Source organism: Pantherophis guttatus, chromosome 2 (assembly GCF_059756535.1).
Source record: "Pantherophis guttatus breed Tessera chromosome 2, ASM5975653v1, whole genome shotgun sequence".
NCBI lineage: Eukaryota > Metazoa > Chordata > Lepidosauria > Squamata > Colubridae > Pantherophis > Pantherophis guttatus.
Genome location: NC_142064.1, coordinates 249,823,379 through 249,841,090, shown reverse-complemented (window position 1 = coordinate 249,841,090; position 17,712 = coordinate 249,823,379). Strand labels below are relative to the sequence as shown.

The following is a 17,712-nucleotide window of genomic DNA, read 5'->3' as shown; positions in this document are numbered from 1 at the left end:
GCAAAGGAAGATCTTCATGGTCCATGGTCCGTACCCCATCATCCGAAGACAACTTCTTGTCAGAGGCTGGGTGGAGAGGAAGTTCCCAAAGATGCCGAAAGCCGTCACTAAGCGGGACCGTTTCCCTGACGGCGAAGCTGATGAAGATGGTGATGACAGTGATGTAACTGATGATTGTAAGACTCAAACACCACCATCCCTGCTGGATTTCTTCGCTTTTTTTTCCTTTTGTTTTAACCACTGTTTAAGCTTATTCTTTCTGCAGACTTACATGCACAACTGCTTTTGTTAAAGAAGGGAAGATAGCACTTAGCAATAGCACTTAGACTTATATACCGCTTCATAATGCTTTTACAGCCCCCTCTAAGCAGTTTATAGAGTCAGCATATTTCCCTCCAACAATCTGGGTCCTCATTTTACCGACCTCGGAAGGATGGAAAGCTGAGCCAATTTTCAGCCCTGTAAGGATTGAACTCCAGGCTGTGGGCAGAATTAGCCTGCAATAATGCATTCTAACCACTGCGGCAACATAGCTCTTTAATCCTTGATTTACAAACATTTGTTTAGTGGCCATTCAAAGTTAGACTGGCACTGAAGAAAGTGACTTACAACTGATTCCATGCTCTTAGGACTGTCACAGCATCCCCGTGGTCACATGATCAGAATTTGAGTGCTTAGTAACTGGCACGTATTTACAACGGTGTTCCAGAGCATGTGATAGCCATTTGCAATCTTCTCAGCGGCTTTTGACAAGAAAAGTCAATGGGGAAAGTTGGATTTGCTTAACATGTGCATGATTCACTTAACTGTAGTGATTCATGTAACAACCGGGGCCAAAAAGATCATAAAATTGGATGCAACTTCCTTAACAACCACCTTGCTTAGCAACATAACTTCTGGTTGCAATTGTGGTCATAAGTCAAGGACTACCTTTATGTCCCTTGATGTCTATGGGGATTCTCAGTCATCTAGATCATGGTTGTCCCAAAGGTGCTTTTTCAAGAGGCAACTGGACTTTCTGGTTTTTTCTTTGAAGACGTTTCGCTTTTCATCCAAGAAGCTTCTTCAGCTCTGACTGGATGCTGGGGAATGGAAGGATTTATACTCTTTGCAGACAGCTGGTCATTTGCATTCTTTTAGCAAGTTGTTGAGGATAAAACACCCAGACACAAACTGAGTAATGTGGTATATGAAATACAATGCAGTGAGCCATGTGCAGATCAGTACATTGGGGAAACAAAACAACCACTTCATAAACACATGGCACAACATAGGAGAACAAACCCATCAGGACTAGATTCAGCAGTCCAGATGCATTTAAAAGAAAAAGCAGAGGTAGGTTTCAGCAGGTTCTGACCAGTTCTGGAGTACAGGTGGCAGAAATTTTGAGTAGTTCGGAGAACCGGTAAATACCACCTCTGACTGGCCCTGCCCCCAAGTCCCAGCTGATCGGGAGGAAATGGGGATTTTGCAGTAACCGTCCCCTGGAGTGGGGAGGGAATGGAGATTTTACAGTATCCTTCCCCTGCCATGCCCACCAAGCCATGCCACGCCCACTGTTGTAGCGTGGGAATAACGAGAGGCACAAGCAGGCTAGTAACAACAGCTCTTTAATTCAGGGTGAGACTTCAGCAAAGAAACACAGGCAACAGCCCTCTTTATATACTTTTCAGGGGCGACCAAGAACCAATCAGAATTCACTGTACATTTGAATTTCCCGCACAAAATAGATACATACACAACACCCACCAAGCCACACCCACAGAACCCCACCACTGAGACAAAGCCCACTCTTTTGATGACAGCAAAGTCCACATTTTGGACAGAGGGGACCGCTGGTTTGAAAGAGGGGTCAAAGAGGCCATCTATGTCAAAATTGAACAGTCCTCTCTCGACAGAAGGGGAGGGATACAACATCAACCGTTCCAAGAAGGCTCCACACCCATTTGCACCACTCAGGCAGCCCTTACAACACAGATAAACCTCCAGGTGGCCTCAACAACTTGCTAAAAAAATACAAATGACCAGCTGTCTGCAAAGCCCATTCCTCACCATCCAGTCAGAGCTGAAGAAGTTTCTCGGATAAGAACCAAAATGTCTTCAAAGAAAAATCAGAAAGTCCAATTGCCTCTTGAAAAAGCACCTTTGGGACTTTATGTCCCTTCTTATTCAATGATTTCATGTTTGTTTAACAAAACGTTAAGAGAAGTAAAACACCACTCAAGGTCTGATGAATTATGCAGGCCAAAGATTGTTTGGAAGGGCATTCTGTAAGCATTTTTATTTATTTTATTTTTATTTTATTTCGAATTTATATACCGCACCTTCTCCCGAAGGACTCAGGGCTGTGTACAGCCAGATAAAAAACATACAATACAAACATTAAAAACAAATAAATATATATATATTAATTTGGCCCCAATTTAAAATAACAAACTAATTAAAAATATTTAAAAAATATATTAAGCCACTCCGTCTTACTGAAAAAAGAAAGTTTTAAGGGCACGGTGGAAGGCATCGAGGTCTTGGATTCTCCTTATCTTTGGGGGCAGCTGATTCCAGAGGGTAGGTGCCCCCACAGAGAAGGCCCTCGCCCTGGGGAGGATGTGCTAATGCTAAAAAACTTCCCTCACCATAGAAATAAATGTCAACTTGAAGAGAGAAGTTCTTTGGAGAAGGATATTTGTTGTTTGTTTGTTTGTTTGTTACATTTACAATCATGGGCAAAAGAAAACCCACCCTCTTTGAGTTCCATGGTTTTATGTATCAGAACATAGTAGAAATCATCTGGTCCTTAGCAGTTTTTTAAAAGTAGGTAAATACAACCTCAAATGGACAATAACACATGACATATGACCCCATGTCATCATTTCTTTTACAAATTTTATTTTACAAAAAGAAAGCCAAAATGTACATCTGATGATTCGGGGACACTGCAAATGTCATAAATATGAACCAGTTCACGAGCATACAAATTTTGATCCCCAGACTGGGATGCTGCAACAGTCATAAGTGTGAAAAACGGTCGGAAGTCACTTTTTAAAGTGCTGTTGTAATTTTGAAGAGTCACTAAATGAAGTACTGTATTTTTCGGAGTATAAGACACTCCGGAGTATAAGACGCACCTTAGTTTTGGGGGAGGAAAATAAGAAAAAAAAAATCTGCTTCTGCCTACCAGCATTTATCAGTATTCATCTGGCCAGTGTCCTTAGCAAACAGCCTGTCAGTTTCAGCTCATTAGCCTGATTCAGCACAAGCAGCTGATTGGCGGGTAGATCGGCCTCCCGGAATCCTCCCAATCAGCTGTTCCCAGAGGTGAACTGTAGCAACAGGTTTGCTGGTTGTGAGCGCATGTGCATGCTGCATTCGCACGCGCCTTGTTGGGGCAGATACACAGCTTCAAAAATGCAGCTGATCATCGCAGGGTGCTCCAGTGAGTACAGTGGGCAAAGCGTGGAACCGGTCCGACAAGGCAGCAGCTGTTCTGGGTTGCCATTTTGGCCTCTGCACCTTGGTTTTTCACCCTCTGAAAGCTCCGTTTGAGAGGCTGCCTTTGCAAAGAGCAACTCCTTTGCAAATGGAGCTTTTTGAGGCTTTTTGAGAGGCTCTCCGCCTCCAAAAGCTCCGTTTGAGAGGACGCATGGAGGCCGAAGGGTGGGGGCTGACGGGTGGGCGGGGCTACATTCGGTATATAAGACGCACCCAAATTTTCACCCTCATAGGGGTGAAAAAAGTGTGTCTTATACTCTGAAAAATACAGTAGGTGGTAATTCAAGGGCTACCTGTATGTCCATTGTACAAGAGCTCTTTCTTTCTAATTTTTATTCATTTTTTTTTTCATACTACAGATGAGGAAGATGAAGATGAGCAGGATGATACTGATGGTATCTATAACCTCATGGTTAGTTTGGTGTACCAGAGTGATCTGCCCTTTAAACACTTCATTTTATTACTGTGTATTCCATTTTCCTCCCCGTAAAATAGGAGCGGTCTACTTGGTTCTCCCTTTCCCATCAAATTTATTTTGCACAGAAACCCTGAGAGGTAAGTTGCCTTAGAGCGCAAACAGGCCCCAATGGTATCATAGTCCAATGGGACTCTCTCGATCCAAGTCACAACATCCTTTGATCGCATTCATGTAACATGCTTAATTTGATTACTGAACTTAATGGGTTAATTCTAGATTTTACACAATATATTACAGTAAATAATAAACTAACCCAGCCGAGTCCCAAAACATGCTAAACCAGCAGTCCCTAATCTTTCCAGTTTGGCAGACCGGGTGGGGGGGGGAAGAGAGGACGGTTCTGTGTGAGCGGTAGGCGTGCACAAGTGTGAGCGCCTGCCTCTTGTGTAAATGGAGCTGCATGTGCAAATGTGCTCACCCACTGCTTGTGTGGCCCAGTTCCAAACAGACTGCGGCCCAGTAGTGGCCTGCAGCTCTGGGATTGGGGAACCCTGCACTAAGCCACAAAAATCTTAACTCCTGCTAAACCAGCGATTCCCAAGCTTTCCAGTTTGGCAGACCAGCGTGTCTTTCTCTCTCTCTCTCTCTCTCTCTTTCTCTCTCTCTCTCTCTCTCTCTCTCTCTCTCTCTCTCTCTGTGTGTGTGTGTGTGTGTGTAACAGAACCCTTGCACTAAACCACAAAAATCTAACTCAGATTGGAATTCAAATTTAGTATGCTGTAAGGAATGGAGTTGCTGGGCCTTTATCCATCTATGTATGTTTATAAATCCAGCTTCTGTCTTCACTTGACACTAATTTATTGTGAATTCTTACAATTATTTGTGCCATTGAACTCTTTACTATCCCCTATTGATTTTCAAACGATTTTGACATGGTTTCTCATTCTTACACTTCTGTCCTTTGTCTTTACCCGCTGCTCCTTTTTGCCCTCTTTCATTGGCAGTCAAGGTTGGTTCGTAACCAGATCCCCTACTTCATCTGGACCAATCGGCGAGATGTGATTGATTGTCGCAGCCTGCGCAAGGACCAGATGATGAATCACTATGCCAAGGCAGGGACCTTCACTACTAAGGTGAGCAGAGGACCATTACATAAACATCTGGACCACACGGAAGTATGTATTTGTTAAGAGTTCTGGTGGCGCAGTGGTTAGAATGCAGTATTGCAGACTAACTCTGCCCATTGTCAGGAGTTCGATCCTGACCGCCTCAAGGTTGACTCAGCCTTCCATCCGTCTGAGGTCAAACACTTAAACCCAGATTGTTGTGGGCTGCCTCTGTAAACCGCTTAGAGAGTGCTGTAAAGCACTGTGAAGCCATATATAATTTTAAGTGCTATTGCTATTGCTATATCCTCTCTCTCAGGTAGGGTTGTGTCTTAACTTGCGTAACCTGCCATGGTTTGACCAGGCTGATGCAGATACATTTTTCCCACGGTGTTATCGTCTTGGAGCTAAAGATGAAAAGCATGCTTTTATTGGTAAGAAGTATTCACAACAACCGGTCGGCAGCAATCCGTTTCCCACCGGCCAGATAATCACACTGGTCAGTAGATTAATTAGAAAAATGGACAGAAACTCCTTTTGAATCCCAGGGAAAGAGGAAAAAAAATGTCCCATCTTACATGTGAGAGTTACATGTAGTTTGCCGGCTATGGCGTGTGCACCAGTGCTGTTAAATTCTTGGGATGAAGCAAGTTTAGAAACAGAAATAACTGCTTTGCTAGGAATTACATGCCTTTCTGCTTTTTATGGTAGAGGACTTCCATCTCACTGCAGCCAGGAGCCTTCTCAAAATAGTGGTGAAACGATACTGGAAGAAGCCGACTTTCCTGACAGCGTTGGAGGAAAATCAGAATGAATTCCTAAGTGGTCCAGGATCTCCAGGTAGGTGCAGCTAGTAGAAAATATGGGAGAATTAAAGAACTATAATCTCTTTGTCAGTCTGTAGAAAGCCCGAAAGACTGGACTTCATGGAGCAGGACAAATGGTGGGAAGCCCAAGGGTTTTAAATGCGTTTTGCCTTATTACTTTTCTTAATGCTTCAAGATGATCGTATCCCGTAGGGGACTAGTCTTTATGTTCTGGCTATTTTATGTGTTTGAATTCTAGTTTGTGAATCAGAGCAGCACAACTGGAGTTCAGAAAGGCTTTGTTTCCTGTATCTGAATGACGTTTTGTTATCTTCCGAGAATCATTTGAGGGATTTTATCTCATTTTCCTTATTGTGAAAATGCCGGTGAAAATGCATTTCAGCTACCTTGGTGCAATCTTGGCTTGCCTAGATCTAATTAGACCAAGAATGTAGAGGTATTATTCTGCTACCGAGCTGAGAATTATTTTAAAAAGAAGTTTGGTTGTGAAATTGGGGTGTTAGAACCACACTGGGGACTTTGACGTAATCTGAGACAAATTTACTTCAGATTCAAAAGATGCAGCCCTGGTGGACACTATATCCTAAGGTCCAAGAGGTACCTCTTTTCATTTTATAAATGAATGGTTGCTACTGTTTGGGCTATTTTTATGTCTAAAATAATCCACTTCTGAGTTTGGGAAGAGTTTGCTTATGACCATGAATATCTGTTCCAGGTACATCCAATTTTCTTAAAAGCCCACTATAATAAGTTTTGAATTTTCAAAGCAAAATATCAACTCAGAAAGTTAGCTAACTTATTCCAGGTAGTTTGTTTTTGTTTTGATAGCACACTAGTCACCATTATTTGTTGAAAATTCTATGCTAATTGTTAATAAATTCCCCCCCCCCAAGATGTTCAAGTCCTGATACCCACTTTTCTCTCTATTGTACTGCTTTGAATAATAATAACAATAAAGCAAGAACTGATCTGAAATTCAGGGTTTTTTTTTTAGTTTGAAGCCTTATACTCTTGCTTCCTTGCAACAATATTCACAGGTTCTTGCTGGTTTTGTTAGGATGATGACACTACCAGTCTCTGAGACTTGTGTGTGATATTGCAATGCAATGCAATATCACACACAATGCAATGAAAAGCTAAGTTATGTCATCATGCTGCTTGCATCATTCTAACCCCCTACCCTTGACTCAGAAAAGATGCTGCTTCCTTTCCTTTAAACATTACCTCCTCCACCTGAGGCCCAGGAATCTTGTGGAAAAGAAATCAGACATTCAAAGCTAGGGCTAGGAAGTGCTTGAAAGCAAAAAGATTTTCCGTATAGCACCCACTGGCTGTAGCCATCTTTGCCTGGAATCCTGCTTGGGGAAAAATGATCATGGGAAAAGATGCAGAGGTCTTAAGGCAGATGTTACCAGTGCCGTTACATGCTCCAGAGCAGGGGTATCAAACTCAATTTCATTGACGGCCGCATCAGGGTTGGGTTTGACACGGGAGGAGGGGGGCTGGGGTGTGTGTGACCAGGTTGAGCGTGGCTAGCTCTAAGTCATTTGTGTCTAGGGTGCCAGTGGTGACCCAAGCACTCTGCTAGCGAAAACGAGCTCCCAAGCTCCATTTTCAACTGCGACGGCCTCCTGCAACCCTCTGCCAGCCAAAACAGAGCTCGGGAGGGCCACCCATGGCCCTTGCAAGCTCTGTTTTGGCTGACAGAGGCACCACGAACTGGTCCTTCACTGTTTCCAGGGTGGCTCCGCAGACCAGATCTAAGCATTCCATGGGGCGGATCTGGGCCCTGGGCCTTGAGTTTGACACCCATGAGGTAGACCAAGATGGGGAATGTGCTGTTGTGATAAGTCTGATCCTTTTGTAGATGTAACAAAATGACATCTAGGCACTCATCAGGAGTCAAGTCTGACTTGAAATATTTAGCTACAAAATGGAGGGGTGGGGGCTTGTATCTTCTACCTGTTTGCCTTTTTTGCCCCTCACCCTCCCTTGGACACCAGTGCTCAGGCTCTCCCTTGTCACATACCCAGGATTGTTAGGTCAATAATCTCTCCCTTCTAGAAGCCAAGCATCGTACCCGCCACAAGAAAGGGGCCAATTTCTCAGCCCAGCTGATTGAGACGGCAATACATGCTTGTGAGGAGCATTTGAGCAGCCTGAAACATCAGGACATCGACAGAGATTCTGGGTCTGCCTTGCAACTGTCGAAAGGACACTGGCAGGACTTCCTGCACAGCTACTATCAGATAGCCCAGTAAGCACAGACATTTGAACTTTTTTAGGGGGGAAACCACCAGTTTCTGCAAATCCATAGACCTCATTTTTGCAACTGTACAAGCAGTCCTCGGCTTAACAACCGTATACTTAGACTCTAAGTGATGGCAAACTTTTTAGGCACAGAGTGCCAAAACCGGAAGGCATGCATGCCAGAGCGCCGGAAACCCGACGACCAGCTGGCTGTTGCACATGTGTGCCTCGGAAACCCGACGACCAGCTGGCTGAGCCTGGGTGATGGTGCGTGTGCCCGCAGAGAGGGCTCTGCTTGCCATAGGTTCGCCATCATGGGCTTAGAGAGTAACTGGACCAAGTTAAAACAACACTGAAGAGAGTGATTTATGATTGATTTTCGCCCTTATGATTGTTGCAGCATCCCCATGGTCACCTGATCAAAATTCAAGAGACGATGGATAGATGATTTCTTTTCTTTGTCATTGTTCTGATTTGCTTTTCTTTTTCTCTCTCTTTCTCTCTTTTTGTTTTTCTTTTTTTTAAGGTAGCTGGCACGGCTAGAAGTTAGGTAGGATAGAAAGAAAACGCTTTTCAGTAAAAGGTGACATGATTAAAAGTTAGAATAAGTGATAGAAATAAGAGAAGGGGGAATGTTAGCGTAGACACTGTTATGTAATAAAATAAAAGTATCCATAAGAGAAAACATGGAATAACTGAATAATGACAGAGTGCAACTTATTATAATTGTCTATCATTATTAGAAATACATAAGTTGACTGAATGTAATAACTATGACTAATTTTGCTAAGTTTTTTTTTTTTTGTATTAGAATGCATGACACTCAGATGCCACACTGTTCAGGCATTGATGTGACATGTTTGTAAAAAAAAATTAAAAAAAAATTCAGGTGCTTGGCAACTGGCATATATTTATGATGGGGTCATGTGATCACTCATTTGTGATCTTCCCGGTTGCTTTCCAACAAGCAAAGTCAATGGGCTTAACTACTGCATGAGTCCCTTAACAACTGCTGTGGTTTGTTTAACAACTGTGGCCAAAATGGTCGTAAAACGAGGCACAACATTGTGGTCATTTGTGGAACGAACATTTTGTTCTGTTTCCACATGTTAGAAATGAATGAATGAATGAATAAATGAATGAATTCACTCATTCATTCATTTAGTCATTTATTCATTTATTCATTATTAAATTTACATGCCGCCCATCTCACTAACACACGACTCTGGATGGCTTACACATTATCCTGTTGTTTCTTAATGGCTTGCCTTCAAGTGTTGTGCAATAATACAGTTTCTAGGGGCTCAGAAGCCATTTGCCACCCATAGGCCATAGGTTCTCTCTCCCTGGCACAGGTTACCACCATGGAAGGGCATTGGGTCATGCTATTGGGTCAAGTATTTGTCGTTGCAGCGAAGGGGCCCAGATGACGCAGACAGAGAGCCTCATTGAGCGCTGTGAGGATATCTTGCAACGGCTGCAAAAAGTCGTCCCCCAGTTGGACATGGAAGGGGACAGGAACATCTGGATTGTCAAACCAGGAGCCAAGTCTCGTGGCAGAGGTAAGTTTACTGGACATGGATTAAATACCCCAAAATAGCTTGAGAGATGGAGTTGACAAAGCAGTTCAGGAGATGCTTCAGCTGTGCAGAATTTTTGGCTGGATTCACGCATCCTACCAAGCCATTCTTTAACCATGGTTTGTTAGGTACAAAACTATTGTACAAGATGAATTTGCATGAGACTCTTAAGACGAAGGAAACCATATGATGGCTCAGTGTGATATGTGAACCCAGATTCTGTATTTTTACATAAGTGGTAAAGAACATTGAATTTAACGTCAACAGACGTCATTCAACCCTAATTTTGGCCTTGTCAACTTCATGGCCATCTGGTTTTCCAAAGATCTTGATCCAGATTATTGGTAAATAATAAACTGTGCTGGTAACAAACTGTGGATTTGGGACTTTAAGCAATTATATTGTGTACGATTACAGCCAATAAGATGACTGGGGCATTCAGCAAAAGGCACACACAAGGCATTTAAACAAAATTTATAAAGGCACTTGCCTTTTATCATGCTTTTAATTGTTAATTTACTTTATGATTTGTTTAGTGTTAATTCTGATTTTATGTTTTTAATCTTCTACACTCTGCTTTTGCCTTTCAAACGTTTTGTTAGCTGGCTTAAGTACTCATCAGAGAACCAGTTTGGTGTAGTGGTTAAAGTACTGGCCTAGAAATTAGGAAATTGTGAGTTCTAGTCCCACTTTAGTCATGAAATCTGTTTGGGTGACTTTGAACCAATCACCAGGAGATTGTGGGTTCTAATCCTGCCTTAGGTACAAAAGCCAGCTGGGAGATTTTGGACCAGTGACTCTTTCTCAGCCCAATTTACCTCATAGAATTGTTGCTGTGGGAAAATAGCAAATATCTAAATAAATAAATACAGAAAGGCAGGGTATAAATCAAATAAATAAAGAACATATTCCGACAGGCATCATGTGCATGGACCGCTTAGAGGAAATTGTGAAACTAGTGGACTGCGACCCCATGATTGTCAAGGATGGAAAATGGGTGGTACAGAAATATATCGAGACGCCCCTGCTCATCTTTGGCACCAAGTTTGACTTGCGGCAATGGTTTCTGGTGACTGATTGGAATCCCCTCACCATCTGGTTCTATCGGCATAGCTACATCCGTTTCTCTACACAGCCTTTTTCCTTACACAATCTGGATACGTGAGTGTGTCATCTTATTGACTTTATTGTTTATATTATTCCATGTGTGGATGCACACAAGAGCCAGAAGAAGCAGAGAGATTTTATGTCTCATTAAGAATTTTGGTTTAATCTATTCAGTGTCTTAATGGGGGGTGGGGTTTGATGTCCCGTTAAAATCTTCAGGATTATTCATGTTAATCCAGAGTAAATATTACGTTTGAGGAAGTCTATATGAAAACTCTGGAGCAATGCTACTAGCATGGGCAGCTTCATATAGTCATATGCTTCCAGTGATTTAACTGGAAATCCTATTGTCATTACACTAGGTACTTTGCATAGGAGAATTTACTGAACAGCACCTATGAAATAGTATGTAATTAGATTTGTCCCTTTATAGAAAAGATAAAAAAAAAAAAGAAGCAGGATCGTATGGGGTAACTGGAAATGGAAAAGAAAAAAAGGGGGGAAACACAAAGATACTAAGAATAATAGAATAACAGAGTTGGAAGGGACCTTGGAGGTCATCTAGTCGAACCCCTGCCCAAGCAGGAGACCATACACCATTTCTGAGAGATGACTAAGAGTGTGAAAATGAGTATCAATTCAACACAGACATGAAAACTCACCTGAGAAGTAGATACAGTATATATTTGAAGGTTTTTTTTAAAAAAGAACTGTACATAATATCTAAGAGTATTTCATAGCAGAATGAGCAAGTAAATATTGGTTCAAAGGAGTAGTAAGAGCCTTGGTAGCGCAGCAGACTAAAGTGCTGTTAAGTAGCACCAGCTGCCTGCAATTACTGCAAGTTCAAATCTCACCAGGCTCAAGGTTGACTCAGCCTTCCATCCTTTTGAGGTAGGTAAAATGAGGACCCGGATTGTGGGGGCAATAAGCTGACTTTGTATAAAAAAGAACACCGCTTGGGGGGGGGGGCGAAAGCCCTACTAAGCAGGTATATACAAAAGTATGAAGGCTATTGCTTAACGCATTGTAAGCCGCCCTGAGTCTCCGGAAAAGAGCGGCATATAAATCGAACCAATAAATAAACAATAATAAATAGTTATTTTGTGGGAATCAAAAGAAGATTTTAAAAAACCAAGAAAGAAGTCTATCTATTAAAGCATAGATGTATGTGTGTGCTAGAAAGGCTGTCTCTGCCTATTACAGTAGATGAAATGCTAAAACTTTGAAGGACTCCTGGCTTAACTCTTAAAAGACTATTCTCATTTATTATGGCAGACTATACAGAAAACAACCAAGCTCAGAGAGCACCAAGGACCCCTAAATAAAATATAATAATTATAAACATCAAATCACAATTATCATATGATAAATACCAACTGGAAAGATTAGTAAAATGAGGCATTTTTTATGATTTTTCTAAAAAAAAGGACGGGAGGACTGATCCCAATTCCAAAGAAAATATGTTCTATAATTTCAGATCCAGACAGGAAAATGTGCCCAATAAGGAGTTTCCATAGGTTGAGCTTAGTTGACACATCCTGTGTTAAAATCCTTTGCATAGAATCTGGTCCCCATTATTGATTCCATCTTCTTCTTCTTCTTCACCCCAGTTCCATCCACCTGTGCAATAACTCCATCCAGAAACATTATGAGAATTCCCTGAACCGCCATTCTGAGCTTCCCTCAGACAATATGTGGTCCTCTGATCAATTCCAGATCCACCTGAGGAAAATGGGGGCACCAGAGGCCTGGTCCAAGGTGATTGTGCCTGGCATGAAGGCGGCCATCATTCATGCCATACAGACCTCTCAGGACCTCGTGGAGTTCCGCAAAAACAGCTTTGAGCTTTATGGGGCAGACTTTCTCTTTGGAGAAAACTACCAGCCGTGGCTGATTGAGATCAATGCCAGCCCCACCATGGCAGCTTCTACGTCTGTCACCACCCGGCTGTGTGCCAGTGTGCAGGACGATACCTTACGGGTGGTCATTGACCGCAAGTACGATCGCAATTGCAACACAGGAAACTTTGAGCTCATCTATAAACAGGTGAGCGTTCCTTTCTGAGTCCAATTCCTTGGAATGCTTGCCTCACTTTTTCCAGGTTGATTCTCTTTATATCGGATCTATCTAATTTGGGGTTTGGCATTTGCAACTCAGAGTATAGAGTAGTCCTTGACTTACAAGCACAATTGAACATCAACTTTTTGTTGCTAAGCAAGACAGTTGTTAAGTGAATTTTGCCCTATTTTACAACCTTTCTTACCATGGTGGTTAAATGAATCTGTATACTGGGGTAGGGCTTGTTTTCTGTCCCAGATATTAAATTCTTTCTACATTTCTCAAGAACTTGATTCCTGAGAACTACTCTTATTTAGAATGAAAATCAGAAACATGTTTATGCCCCATTCATATTTCAGACTATGAAGTGTTGTCATAAACGTTTTCATATTTGCTTTCTGTGAGGGGAGCATTGGGCTCTAAGAATGGGTCTCTTATTGAGTTTTAATGGTACAATTCGCACAACAGAACATGAAACATTTATGTTTTCATCATTTTCCAAGCGAAATGAATAGACTGCTTCCATATTTGGTTCCATCTGGATCAGAGGTGGGTTTCAACAGGTTCTGACCAGTTCTGGAGAACCGGTAGCGGAAATTTTGAGTAGTTCGGAGAACCGGTAGTAAAAATTCTGACTGGCCCTGCCCCCATCTATTCTCTGCCTCCCAAGTCCCAGCTGATCGGGAGGGAATGGGGATTTTACAGTATCCTTCCCCTGCCACACCCACCAAGCCACACCATGCCCACCAAACCACACCCATAGAACTGGTAGTAAAAAATTTTGAAACCCACCACTGGTCTGGATGCAAGGTTAGTTTTATCTGAAACTGTGGCTTTTTCATTTTTTGATCTTGCAGAATTGCAAAATACAAGACTCATTCCTAGTGGGTTTTGTTTTGTTTGTTATTTTGGTCAGAGAAATGCATGTGTCCTATCCATGTAGAGCATTGATTAGTACTATAAGGTAGTGTTTTCCAGTCAGCATAGTTGGCTGAGGAATTCTGGGAATTGAAGTCCACCCATCTTCAACTAGCCAAGATTGAGAAACACTGCTATAAGGTATTAGTTTGCTTGTCTCAGCCATCTAGCCTTCCCCAGTCACAGGCACAATATTCAGCATGAAATTCCTGTTTTGCATAATCACCTATACATTTTTGTTTGTTTAGACTTGAATTCTGTACTCATTGAAATGTATTATCACTACACATAATATTTCTCTGTCATTCTACACTAGATGTTCAGAAGTACAAAATACCAGTGTATTTTGTATAAAAACTTGGGAGCTATGCTAACCAGAAACATCGTATTCAGGTTTACATTCTCCATTTCTTCATGTATACTGGTGAAATGTGACTTGAAGGTTGAGGGATCTTCTGAAGTACACCTACAGATACATGGATGGGAAGAAGGAATTGCTATTCCGTACCTTTTCTTCATATATAAATCTTTGAAATGCAAAATACCAAAGTTAATATTATTTGCTTACAATTTAGATCAAGCCCCTTCTACCATGCCTAAACCTGAAATTGAAAAGAATCCGTAGGAAATAATTATGGAATTATGTATCTGAAAATAACTTGGGGTTTATTGCATAATTGTTAAACTTCCTCTACTTACGCCTTTCAGACCACAGGTAGTTATCAGTTTATGACCATTTATTTAATAATGCCCCGTACTTATAATGGTACTGAAAAAAGTGACTTATGACCCATCCTTGATGTTACGACCATCACACTACTGTCATCGTCACATGATTCCAATTTGGATGCTTGGCAGCTGGCTTACATTTTTGACAGCTGCAGTGTCCCAGGGTTACTTGATTACAAAATGGGACCTTCCCCGCTGGCAAACCCAATGAAGGAAGTTGGATCTGCTTAACAAGTGTGTAATTCACTTAAAAATTGCATGATTTGCTTAACCGTGGTAAAAATGGTCGTAAAATTGGGTCCATCACATGATGACTGGCATAATGACTGCATTGCTTAGCAACCAAAACTTGTGCTTACAACTCAAGGACTACCTGTATCTACATAACATTAGTGATAGCAATAGCACTTAGATTTATATATCGCTTCACAGTGTTTTACAGCCCTCTCTAATAAGCAGTTTACAGAATCAGCATATTGTCCCCAACCATTGAGGTCCTTATTTTTCTGACCTCGGAAGGATGGAAGGCTGAATCAACCTTAAACCGGTCAGAATTGAACTGCTGGGAGTAGGCAGAGTTAGCATGCAATACTGCATTCTAACCACTGTGCTACCATGGCTCTAGCGAAGTGCTGCACCCTACCTCATTCAGTTGTGGTCTGGTGACCAGCTATATTTTCTGACTATCATTTGCAGCAGATTAAAATAGTTGGTCAGATATTTTCTCCTGCTCTTACTTGCCTTTGGAAGAAGTGAATAGGTTCCTTTTGACCAATCCCCATCATCCTCTTCTTCTCACGACAGGCTGCTGTGGAGATTCCCCAGTACATTGGCATTAGCCTTTTGGTAGAAGGATGCACGGTGAAGAAGCCTCAACCTCCACCCCAAAGAAGCCCCCCTCCAGCCATTGACACAAAGAATGGCTGCATTGCTCCGCAGCAGCAAAAAGTTCCTAAACCGATTCACCGGCGCAATAACCAAAGTCTTCCTCGGGCACCTACCCCATGCTGGACAGCAGCAAATAACAAGACCGCAGAGCCAGGAGCTCCTGGAAAGGAGAACAAAGTCAAAGAGAAACCCACCCCTAGCAAAGTCGCTCCTTCAAGCTCGGTGAGGTTTAAGCTGCCCAACAAGCTCAAAGCAGACCCCCGTAACCGAAGAGTGCTGATGGCACACAGTATGGCTACGACGATTGTCATGACAGGAGATAAAGTGTCACAGCCAGCTCAGCTCTGTGCCAAATCGAGCTCTCAAGAATTGACTGCTAACCCCCAGGAGCCTACTGTCAATCATGCCAATGTCACCAGTATGGTAGGTAGGAAGCCGGGCCTGAGGCTACATCTGCAGGAAATCCATACTGTCTCTGGTGAGCTGCCTGTTTCTCATGCTACCTTTTGTTCCTCCTATCCGGTGAGGCCCAAAGTGCAAGCCCATTTGCAATGCTTAGGACACTCCTTTCTACATAACATACCCTTGCCCTCCACGCCTTCGTCCCCCAGGGGGGTGGATTTAGTTTCCACCGTGGAATTCAGTGCCATTAGAGCGTCTATGATCAAAAGGCGACTGTCAAGGAGAGGCAAAATCTACCCGGGACCCACGAACAACCCTCCCCTCAGGTTGATTGCTGTAGGCAAAAATCAAGCTATAGGGCCTAAAGAACGCTTCTTTGTGCCTACGCAAACAGATGATCATGTTGTTGGGAGTTGAACTCTCCTCCTTCCCAATAAAGTATTTTTACAGAAAAAAACTGGCCGGGATGTGTAATAGCAGGGTGAGTACTAGGCCAGGGTGAATGAACAGCTGTTAGGATGACCGTCATTGGCAGCTGTGTGAAGAGAGGAAATAAACGCTTAGGTTGGGAGTCAGACAGACATGAGAAAACCAGGGACGACATCAAGGGCCAGGAACAATGGCCTCTTTATCACTTGTGGACTTCAACTCCCAGAATTCCTGAGCCAGCAGGAATTCTGGGAGTTGAAGTTCCCAAGTCATAAAGAGGCCATCTAGATTACATGGTAGTTTGGGGAAAAAAACAGGGTCCCATAGGTTTTCATAGGTGAGGAACTGGGGCACAGAAAAACAGAGTGTAAATGTTGACATATTTTTTTAATTTATTTTTATTTAGTTAGTTTGTCAAACATGTACGAGATAACAGGAATAAGTATAAACATGGATATTAATACAGGAAATGGGTATGACTAAATGGCGACAGTAGGACAGGGACAGAAGGCATGCTGGTGCATAAATGTAAACAGGGATGGTTCTAGTACCTAATGCAAATCAGAGAATGGTTGTGATATATTTGACTAAATATGTTCAATAGCTGAAAGAAAAAAAAAAGGTAACCAGCATGTTGAATTCAGACAGACAGGGCCAAGCAGATTATAATCAGCATGCTTGTACTGTAATCAGGCTTGACTTCACAGTACCGTTTAGCCCAAAAGGAAGGTAACTTCTGATGAAAATGGGTAAGAATTATGCCAGTAACAACCGGCAAACGTGAGGTTTTTTGAAATCTCCAGCGTAATGCTAGGAACATGTAAACAGGTGTTTTCTATTGGATTGAATAAGAGTACTATAAAAGGGTAGAAGTGGGTTTTGGTCAGAGAGATGGAACAGAAGAAGAAGAGATGACAAACTTTTTATACTGCAGGTGTTTTAGGTGATGGAAAAATGGCATTAGTTTTTTAAATCAGTTGAGATATCAAAATATTGCTTTTCAGATTCTGGGTTGTACATAGGCATGGTAGATCAATACAAGTCCATTAATTTTTTAAATTATCACATTTCTATACCAGTTTTTAAATTAAACATATTTAAAACTGGCCAGATAAGATCCAGAAATGGATAAGGGAGCCCTTTCTTAAAGGAATAAGATAGCTGAAAAGCATCTTCTATCTTTGTTTAGTTTTTTTTTAAAAAAGTATTGGCACATTTCCCTTTATGCTCTTTGAGGACCAGAGCTTTTTTTTATACTTCCAGAAATTGTCATATTAGGCTTTTAGAATAATTTAAACATTTTAATGGTTGACTAAAGGTTTTGTTTTCAGACTCCCTTAGCCAAATTGCACAAAGCAAGTGAAATCCTCAATTTCCATCTGGATGAAAATTTGGTTTGGCTTCATTGCAGCTAGCATTTCTAGTGCTGTGAATCTGCCAGCAGCAAAATGTCCAGATCCACTCTTTTTAAAATCCTCTTTATTATCCAGAATTCCTCATACATTGCA

At 41.9% G+C, this 17,712-nt stretch overlaps 1 protein-coding gene across 23 annotated transcripts in view; it reads left to right on the top strand.

Annotated features, from left to right (window-relative positions):
* TTLL3 (tubulin tyrosine ligase like 3) overlaps window positions 1–17,712 on the top strand; it is a 45,001-nt gene that overhangs the window by 20,832 nt on the left and 6,457 nt on the right. For 12 of the 23 annotated variants that reach the window (XM_087888037.1, XM_087888042.1, XM_087888033.1 and 9 more), the window contains 10 exons: window positions 2–176; window positions 3,849–3,901; window positions 4,912–5,040; window positions 5,333–5,447; window positions 5,725–5,853; window positions 7,905–8,097; window positions 9,504–9,652; window positions 10,588–10,831; window positions 12,391–12,826; window positions 15,290–15,851. In XM_087888037.1, the coding sequence (XP_087744163.1) occupies window positions 2–176; window positions 3,849–3,901; window positions 4,912–5,040; window positions 5,333–5,447; window positions 5,725–5,853; window positions 7,905–8,097; window positions 9,504–9,652; window positions 10,588–10,831; window positions 12,391–12,826; window positions 15,290–15,851 (2,185 nt within the window). Of the gene's footprint in view, window position 1; window positions 177–3,848; window positions 3,902–4,911; window positions 5,041–5,332; window positions 5,448–5,724; window positions 5,854–7,904; window positions 8,098–9,488; window positions 9,653–10,587; window positions 10,832–12,390; window positions 12,827–15,289; window positions 16,233–17,712 lie in introns of those variants that run through there. The other 11 variants (XM_087888020.1, XM_087888038.1, XM_087888029.1 and 8 more) reach the window with 2 other exon arrangements.